The sequence below is a fragment of the Dromaius novaehollandiae genome, chromosome 3 (genome assembly GCF_036370855.1).
Source record: "Dromaius novaehollandiae isolate bDroNov1 chromosome 3, bDroNov1.hap1, whole genome shotgun sequence".
In the NCBI taxonomy this organism is placed as follows: Eukaryota; Metazoa; Chordata; class Aves; order Casuariiformes; family Dromaiidae; genus Dromaius; species Dromaius novaehollandiae.
In genome coordinates this window covers 116,338,634-116,348,280 of record NC_088100.1, presented here as the reverse complement: position 1 = coordinate 116,348,280, position 9,647 = coordinate 116,338,634, and the positions used below count along the sequence as shown (strand labels likewise).

The 9,647-nt window shown below is 50.8% G+C and overlaps 1 protein-coding gene across 1 annotated transcript; it reads left to right on the top strand.

The window, feature by feature from the left end:
* Positions 1–1,049: 1,049 nt before the first annotated feature.
* On the top strand, positions 1,050–5,035 carry THBD (thrombomodulin). The gene has a single exon (XM_064509896.1). The coding sequence runs from the start codon at positions 1,480–1,482 to the stop codon at positions 3,169–3,171; it is 1,692 nt and encodes a 563-aa protein (XP_064365966.1). The 5' UTR covers positions 1,050–1,479; the 3' UTR covers positions 3,172–5,035.
* Positions 5,036–9,647: the final 4,612 nt, after the last annotated feature.

Here is a 9,647-nt window from a genome sequence, read left to right as displayed (position 1 = left end):
CAGACCATAGGTCTGACCTTGGCATGCCATGGCATCCCAAATGGCAAACTTACTCGAATCACTTGTTAGGCTGCCATCGTAGCTGCTATTATCACTAGCTTGTCTCAGCTTCCTGGACTACGTAGCCTCTGGGCTGTCGCTGACTGCGGTAAGAATTGCTGCTTGTACCAAGAGCAGCATACAACAGGTCTGTAAGCACCTGGATGGCCTTACCACCCAGGTAAGAAACCAGGCTGGGCTTTGGATGGCCTGATATCACTCCCTGGGTGACCTACAGCAAGCCACCCTCCCTCTAGTTTTTGTTCCTCCTTTTTAGAAGGAGAATAATGATTCTTCTGTGGTCTGTTCAGACACTGAAGCCCACATCCTCAAAGCTGCCATGGTCACAGGTACCCAGCACCTCATATCTCAATGATTTGGAAAGCTGGACCTACAGAAACTTTTCGAGGGACTTTTTCCATCACATACAGTGCCCTGCAGACCCACAGAGTTATTAAGACTAGCTCTCAGCCCTTCTGGTTTTATTATTTTTTTTATCTCTACTTCTCTGAGCTCCTTAAAAGGGCAACAGCATCATCTTATACACAGCGAGGATACTGAGGCAGAAGATGCAATTTGTCTGTGGGCAGAGCCCTCTGTCCGAGCCTGTGGTCCCCACTCTTTCCCGGACCTTGTGGATGCTGCCGTAACATCGCCACGGCCGCTGCGGAAGCCAACTCCAAATGCACCCTGCGGAGATACGTGCCAGGTCAGGTGCTGTGAGCTTTCTGGGCAGCAGAAACCACGCAGAGGCTTCAGGTGCCCTGCCACCCGGCTGGGGTTTCCCAGTCCAGTTTGCTAGGGGAGCAGCACCCCTTCCTGGAGCATGCCCTGCTCGGGATACCCGGCAGAAATCAGCCCACAGTTTTCCGGACCCCTGATGTGGGGGCCGGCAGGGAAGCACCCATCAGTTTTGGCACCGGGCAGCGCCCGGCTTCCCTGCCCGCTGCCAAGGACTCCTCGGGGGGGGGGGGGGGTGGCAGACGGGGCTCCCTGCCCTCGCAGCCCGCAGCCTCCCGGCCCCGACGAGAGTCGCACCGCGCAGATAGGGCATCCGACGGCGAAAGCCGCCGCGGGGGCGGAGGATCCTCGGTCAGACAGCGCGGGCGGGGGGGGTGCGCCGCGGCGAGCCGGGAGCCCGCTCCCGCCGCCCTCCCGGGGCGGGGGGCCGTGCGCGGCTGGCCCGGACGGGGCGCCCGCCCCCGCCCGGTCCCCGCCGCCGGGGCGCCTCCGCCCTGCCAGGGCGGCCGCGATTTACTCACGGCCGGGGCAGCGGGGCCATCCCGCCGCCGCCGCAATCACTCCGTGCAGCATCAGCCCTTCCCCAGAGGCACTTCCTTCCTCCGGCGGGCGGCAGGGAGGGCCGGAGCACTTATAAAAACGCGGGCACGGGCGCCGAGGCATGACAGAGATTTCCCGGCGCCGCCGCCGCCCCCCGACATGCGGCGGCTCCCGCTGCCGCCGCTGCCGCTGCTGCTGGCCGCCGCCGCGGCGGGGCTGGGGCTGGGGCTGCCGCCACCGGAGTCGCAGCCGCAGCCGGAGCTGGAGCCCGCGCCGTCGGGCACGCAGTGCATCGAGCACGACTGCTTCAGCGTCTTCTGGCAGCCGGGGCCCTTCGACGCGGCCAGCGCGGCGTGCGAGCGGCGCGGCGGGCACCTCATGACGGTGCGCTCCACCGTGGCCGAGGACGCCATCGCGCTGCTGGTGCAGAACCGCAGCGGCTCCCTGTGGCTGGGACTGCGGCTGCCGCAGGCCTGCACCGAGCCGGCCCAGCGGCTCCGCGGCTTCCAGTGGGTCACCGGCGACCGCCGCACCGACTACGTGAACTGGCGGCAGCGGCGGCCGCGCTGCGGACAGCACTGCGTCACCGTGGCGCGGGACCTGCGCTGGGAGGAGCGGAGCTGCGCCGCCGCCGCCGCCGGCTTCCTCTGCGAGTTCAACTACGCCGACAGCTGCTCCAAGCTGCCGGCGGCCGCCGGCCTCGCCGTCACCTACACCACCCCCTTCGGCGCCCGCGACAGCGACTTCCTGGCGCTGCCGCCGGGCAGCGCGGCGCACGTCGCGGCGCTGGGCCTGGAGCTGCGCTGCGCGGAGGCGGGCGGCGGCGGGGGGCTGCGCTGGGGCCGCGACGCGCCCGGCGCCTGGCCCTGCGAGCTGGGCAACGGCGGCTGCGAGGAGGCGTGCCGCGCCGAGCACGGGCGGCCCCGCTGCCTGTGCCCCGCCGGGAAGCGGTTGGGCGCCGACGGGCGCGGCTGCTCCTCCCCCTGCGCCGACGCGCCCTGCCAGCACCACTGCGTGCCCGACGGGCCCGGCTTCCTCTGCATGTGCGACTCCGGCTACGAGCTGGCCGCCGACGGCAGCAGCTGCAGGGACGTCGACGACTGCGCCACCAAGCCGGGCATCTGCGACCAGGAGTGCGTCAACACTGAGGGGGGCTTCGAGTGCCGCTGCCACCGGGGCTACAAGATGGTGGAGGGGCACTGCCGTTTCGTGTCCCACTGCTACGAGGCCCCCTGCAAGCACGAGTGCGAGGACGTGCCTGGGGGGTACCGCTGCCGCTGCTTCGAAGGGTATGCCGTCCACCCCCACGAGCCCACGCAGTGCGTCCTGCACTGCAACCAGAGCGAGTGCCTGGCCGAGTGCGACCCTCACGTCAAGGACTCCTGCGAATGCCCTGAAGGGTTTATCTTCGACAACCGGGGCGGTGGGTTGAAGTTCTGCGTCGACATTGATGAGTGTGACATGAACTATTGCGACCAGAATTGCACAAACCACCCCGGCGGCTACATGTGCCACTGCAATGCAGGGTACAAGCTTGTCAACCGGCACTGGTGTGCAAAAATAGGCGAGGAAGAGGAAATATATTCGGGCGACTTAGAGCCTGGCCCCAAAACACCCACCCCCACCCGGCTGCCGCCAAAGGCAGGCCACCTCCACCCTGGTGTTCTGGTTGGCATCGCTGTGAGTATCCTGTCCATGGTTTTGGTCCTGCTGGCTTTGGTTTACCACCTGATGAAGAAGCGCTGCAGATCCCCCTCCACTATGGATTACAAGTGCAGCAGCAGCACAGAAAAGGAGATGGGACTTCATCAGGTGACCCCAGGATGCACCTCTTCTAACCAGAAACTGTAGAGAAATCGGGTGGAGCAGAGAGAGGGAGATGAATAGAACTGGTTTAAATCTTTTTCACATTTTTAATGAAAAAAAGAATTTCAGGAAAAGCTATGATCACCTCCACCCTTCCAAAATTACCGCGTTTCAGCTAGCTCTAGTAATACTTGCTGCAAAGGATGGGGACGGTGAAAAGCACACCGTCCTGTGCTGAGCTTTTCCATTCCTGCTCCGTTTACAGAACGTGTCAGACCCTTTTTGGCTTTCCTCTTTGCCTGAGTCAGCGATCGCTGTGAAATTTCAACGAAAGACTTGGTGTATGTGTATGTGTTATGGGAGGAATGTCTGCATTTGGAACTGACTTTTTAAGCCCATATTGACTGGGAGGCAAGAGCACATATACAATAGACTATTTAATTAATAATGATGGACCTTAAACGGTTTCTTGCCTGATGGTTGTCAGCTAGGTCATCCGAATTCCTTCTCAGCTGAAAAGTATGCCACCAGCTTGGAGGTAAAGGTTTCCCAGGGATGAAGAGGAGCTGGAATGCTCCTGCCTTTGTTTAGGTTCAGTTTAATTTTTTTAAACTGATTAATTATGAAAGAAGTAGCAAAGATCTTTTGATCAGCACTTCTCCTGCCTTCCCTGCACCACTCTGCATCATTGGCAGAAATTTTGTGTGCTTTCTCTTTTTCTTATACAGCTTCTCACCTCTAGCGACTGGGCACTTTTTGCATAAAACCAATAGCAATAGTAGGGACCCTACTGAACTTCACTGTTTGAGGGCTAAAATGGCTGCGTTTTATTCCTTCTTACAGCTTTGGGGGTGTTTGGAGGGGAGGGGGTCGCAGAGGTTAAATGGGGATACCAAGAATGTGAGAGTAAGTTTTTTTCAGGAAAGGTCTTTTCAAAGCCTGACTGTGCCTTGTGTTCACTGCACAATTTCTTCTGTGACTTTCTTTCATTGTTGGATTAAAATGTTGCTAACAAGCCCGCTTAATTGACCACTCCTGTCAGCAAAGTTTTTCCTGTGTTTCCTTTAGTCTTGTCCCGATCAGGGCTGAGGCTAAATCCTAGTTGTGTTGAAGCTGGTGGCAGGACTTCCAGTGGCTTTAGTGGGAGCAGGACCCCTGTGTTTGCTTTGCAGCCACAGACCAGAGGAAATCTGGAAAACTGTTATATGTATTTTTCCAGGTCTTTTATAAAATAGTAAGACAATGGGTTTAGGAAGTTCCACAAATCCAGCACGGTGCCAGTATATGTATCATGCAAGAAAACACGCTGAAAGAAAGGAGTGTGGGGGGGAGGCTCTTAATACTTGAGCCTTATCTCGTATGAAGCCAATGGCTGTTTGTGCATTAACTTCAACAGGCGGTGACCGAGCTTTTGCTGACAGGTTTATGCCTATGAGATATCTGCATGCAGCAGTGCTTAGTTTCTGGGTAGAAAGTTGGTTTTCTAGTCAAAAGTCTGGTAGACAGAACTCCAGAGGGTTGGATGCTGCTTGCAAATTAGCTGAAAATGGGGCATGCAAGTTGCCAGCTAGCTGTGCATCAGGAAAGTGACTGCTAAGCTCTCAAGGATTTTGTGTTTCTTCCTCTTCCCCACTTTTGGGTGGATACAACTTTACATGCTAAGTGAACTTGCTATCACACATCATTTTTTCCCTCTGATATGCCAGAGTGATCGAGCACCCCCAAGAAAAATAAATATGTTTTATGAACTCTAGCTTTCTTAATGGAAATGGTTCAATCCACTGTTTTGTACACCCAGCACATTTGTAAATACTTATTTATTTATTGGAAGTATACCCTATGCAATGCACAATCACACTGTGATTTTGTGTGTAGACCAATAAAGCTTTTACTATCTGGTTTATAGAAATCTGGTAATGAAATGTTCTTTCTTTCTCCTTCCTGCCCAACCTTCTCTAAAAACAAAAGGCTCGCTTTTCTTACTGACAGATTACCTTTGGTAATTCCAGAAATCACAAACCCTTTTGAAATAAAAAAGGGACTGTAAGATCTTAGCTGAAAATCAGGCTAAACACGTCCTTCTGGTTATTTCACCAGTGCGTTTATAATAGAAGGAATGAACCATAAATAATGGAGAACAAGAATAACATTAAAAGGACAAAGTTAAAAACAGACAAATAAGCTAGAAATAGCTAATTTAATGCTACCTCAGTGCAGTCAAATTGGTATAACTCTAGTGCTATTCTCTAACTGAAATAGCTACATTTACATGTTTGAAATACGCTTGAAGGCAAAGTGTATCTGTGACAAATGAAGTGAGCACAACTCAGTGCTCTTGGATTTTCTTGTGGAAAATACAAACTTGGTCTGGTGTCTGTTAAAATCCTTTTGCTTGAAGTTGAAGGTTGAAGGTTGAAGGTTGAAGGTTTTTTTTGGGGGGGGATTTTATTTGTGGAAATTGAAGTTTTTTCTTCTCCTATAAGATGAAGGGAGGTTCTGGACTCCTTGGCACCTGCTAAAGCTGTATTGAGACATAGCTTCTGCTGAAATTCCTCTTCTCCAACTGCTCTGAAATTTGGCAGTTTTTTTTTTTCTCTGGCTTGCTCTTCTCAGACCTGTTTTCAGTCAAGAGATTTTTTTTCGTGGAAAACTGCAGAATTTTTCAGTGGCTTCTTAGTGCCATACAGGGAAGTGTATGATCTCCCCATATGCTCCAGACAGAAATGGTGGGCTCAGACATGTCAGATATGAGATCTCCCTTGCTGTTCTGGTTATGTCAGTGACTGGCTGTGTGACTTTATCACATCCCTTTAAATGCTCCATGCTTTGGTTTTCCTATCTGTAAAATGAGGAATGATTTTACTTCTCAAGGGGGTAACAATTCTTGCCATCCTTAAAGGCAAGGCTCCCAAATCAGTAGTTACCTGCAAATCAGCTAAAGCACACACCAACTCCAGTTTTAGCCCTCCCCCCAAAAAAGCTCTCATACAGAGATTTTTGGGTTATGTTTCTTTTTACGTAGTCTCAAGCTCTGATTGCTCAGTTATTTGGAAACCCTTCTTCACATCAAAGAAACCCAAAAAGATTAAAGCGATCCTGTGCTTTCAAACCCCTGCAGAGTTAATGTAAATGTCTAGTCTGGTCCTACTCTGTAATTCTGCTGTAGGACATAGGTGAAAGATATACCTGGACTGATCTGCTTTATTGCTTTCTCTGTCTCTTAGAACTGAAGGAAACGTGAGTTTGCCATGGTTTATATTAAACAAGCAGAAACAATCCAGCATAGCTTAGACTAAAATGGGCTGTGACCCTATTCCCCGTTCTCTAAGCGCAGAACTAGAGCAGCTGAGGAAATCTCCTGTCTTCCCAGCATTTCCCTTCACTTCAGATTTTGCTCGGAGCAGGTACTGTTAAATGAGATACAGGTATTTCCTCTTAAACATACCTCCATAAGGGATGGAAAGCTTAAAAACCAGAGGCAACTGCTGAAACGGCATCATATTGATGATGTCTCAGCAGAGAGCTTTATTTCTAAGGGGAGTTGTAGCTGAATGCTACAAGCTGTGGCCATCTCTCTGTCTCCTATGAGAGGGACAGTGCTACCCCTGAAAGGGGGCTGCTCTGACACAGAAATACAGCACAGGAAAAAGTAAAGCCAGGTCAGGGTTTTTACGTGCTTTTCTTTCTTAAAGGCCAGGGTTTGCATGAACACCTCTCCCTGCTTCCACGGCCGTCCCCGAGGGTCATTCCTGTCCCCCTTCTCTTGTCTTCTGTGCTCTGCTCCGGGTGGAATTGCCGGTGAACTCAAGTAGACGGTTGTGGGTTGCCTTCCAGAAGAGCTGCCCTCTTTTTGCCTTTAGCAATCCTGACTATCGTTTGCCCCCTATTTTTCCTGCTTAGTGTGGCCCCCAAATCAAAGTGCCACGCTGGGAGCTTGGCAGCCTTTTAGTACCCCTTGGAAGTCTTTTCCTCCTTTAGTGCCATCCTGAGGGGAAACTAGTGCTAAGTTGAGGGGTTTTCTGGGCCAGAGCTGGCTCTGGTTTTGACCACTTCCGTCTATGCTGCTGTCCCTGTTAAATAAAAGCTATCCTTGGGACCTCTTGCTTTCCCGAAATTCCTATGGTCAAATACCACTGATCCCAAATATTATGAAATCACAGCTTTCCATAATCATGCGAGTCCTTTACACTATAAATGGTACATGTTGTTTCTTTTGATTTGACTGCTAGGTTTTGAGCTTCTAGCATTCATGCTTTTACTCCACAACAACAGAGGACAGAAACTGTCTTTAAATGAGATTTCTGTAATATCGCATGATTCCAGGAGCTGGGATTTTAGGTAAAGCAACGTTGAACTATATGAGCTGGCAACAGTGCATCTGCCTGACTCTCTGTATGGCTAAGATATGAGCCATGAAGCTCCCGGGAATATAGAGTGTGAGATACAGCCCTACATACATGCAGTAAAATCAGCATTAATAATTTAATTGACTCTAGTATATTAAAAATGAAGGGCATATCAGTGAGAACAAAACATGAAATGAGTTGGAATCCTTTAAAAGGACCTGCACTATTTTCAGGTTGAGGGCTAGTATTTTTTATGACAGAGCATGTATCTGTCTGTCTGTTGGGATGTATATGTAAGCAACAGATTGGTGCTGGAGGGTCATGAATAGCTAAAAAGCAATAAGCCCCTATGTGGTACTCTTACTCAGCATTAAAGTGGCCTTAATCTCATTTGGTCTCCTCCACATCTTCTTTTTCATCTCCTTAAGGGCAGAGAACGTTTGGCTATCCTAATGACAGGGACTCCACTGTTCTGTCTGAGGGGCCTGAGTCTGTTTTCTTTTTTTTTAATTTTATTTGATTTTATTCTGGATGAGTGTCTGCCCCATGATTTTACTCAGTCTTACTAATCCATTTTAAAATCATAATTTTCATTAATTTGCATGAGCTTTCTCCCAATGTCTCTGCAGCACCAGCTCTTGGTTCATGGCTGAGGGTGGGAAACCCTCCTGTCCTGCAGCAGCGGTGAACCCCCCGACTGTCATAGGCAAAAATTACAGCAGTCCAATGTCTGGAGAGCACCGGACCTGATCTACACTGGCATTAGCAACAGCAGTGTGGTCAGAGGGGTACCACTTTCTTCTGGCAGAAAGCCCCACTGCATGTGCCTGAAATAGCTAAAAGGTATAAAAAGGGACTGTCCCCATTAACCATGCTGGTAGTTGAAGACGAAAAAAAATTACTGCTAATTTTCCCTCTTTCTTTTTCCCCTGTAACAAAGCATTATTTCTAAAGCAGGAAAAGAGTGAAAAAGTCAATAAATGGCTGAAGGGGACGCTAACTGGAGAAAGGTCATGACAAAAACAAAAATCGGTATTTGGACTCAGCTGGAGGGAGGAGCAGTGAGTTAAAAGGATTAATAACTGTGTCTTAATCCGGTCCTAACTTAGTGGAAATGAGACAAGTTTTACCAGAGGAAATTCTTATCCTCCTCTTTTTCCCCTCTTCCAAATACAGTATTGAAAGAGTGTGTCAGTTTAGGTGCCTTTCTGAAAGCTGAGCACTGCTACATTTTCAAGTTGAGGCCCAATCTGTGAAGCACGGGCTTGCTACTGGCTGTAAAATCTAGGAGCGAAGGACACCCGGTCAAAGCCTTTCCGAAGGCTGTGACACACTGAGGTCTTATCAGCACTGCACGAGGGTGGAGGGCTAGTGCCTCTACCGAGACTGGCAGTGTCCCAGCAGGGAACAGAGCCAGAAGTTATACTCATGCTTTATTTATTCGCCTTCCCCTCCTCGTATCCCACCCCAGGGAGGATATTTACAGCTTTATTAAATAACCTCTCATGGGCCAACACCCTGTGGGCTCTTGTGCAGAGCTCAAAATGGAGATAGTTGTAGGTGAGGGTGGGAAGGCAGCCCGGGTTTCCCCACCGCCAAGTGCTTGCGGGCTGAGCCGGGGCGCTGGGGGGCTGCTGTGGTGCTGCAGCAGCTGCTGTGAAAGGGTTGCAGCCTGGCTTCCCCATGCTCTGCCCCTTGGGAAGTCACTCGCTCTTGTGGAGTGCTGCTCAACCTTTGCTAGCGGTGGGGCCACAGTCTCTGAAAAACCACCTTCTTTCTGCTTATTGCTTGCAATTGGAAAAGGCATGAAAAGCTTAAAGGGAATCAAAACATTCTTGGCTTAACAAGTTTTACCATTAGAGTTGCAAACGTGTTAAATAAAAATTTTGAAATTTCGCTTTTATATATATATATACATATACATATATATATATATATAATTTTTAAAGAAACTCAAAAGCCTCAGGCACTAGCGATCCACAAACCCCAGGTGCAGGCCCGCTTGCCTTGCCTGCTGCCCCGTGCAAAGCACCAGTGAAATGCCGGCAGCTCAGAGCCAGAGTGTCCGCAGGGACCGTCACCCTGAGCTCACTCCATGCTCTTGTTCTGTGCCCTGTAAAGGACTGCTAGTGGGGGACTGTGAGGCCTTCTGGTCCTCCTTTGCCCAAGGAATAC

Bases quoted from the DNA above. Each gene is read 5' to 3' on its own strand.
- THBD (XM_064509896.1), top strand. From the start codon at position 1,480: ATGCGGCGGCTCCCGCTGCCGCCGCTGCCGCTGCTGCTGGCCGCCGCC.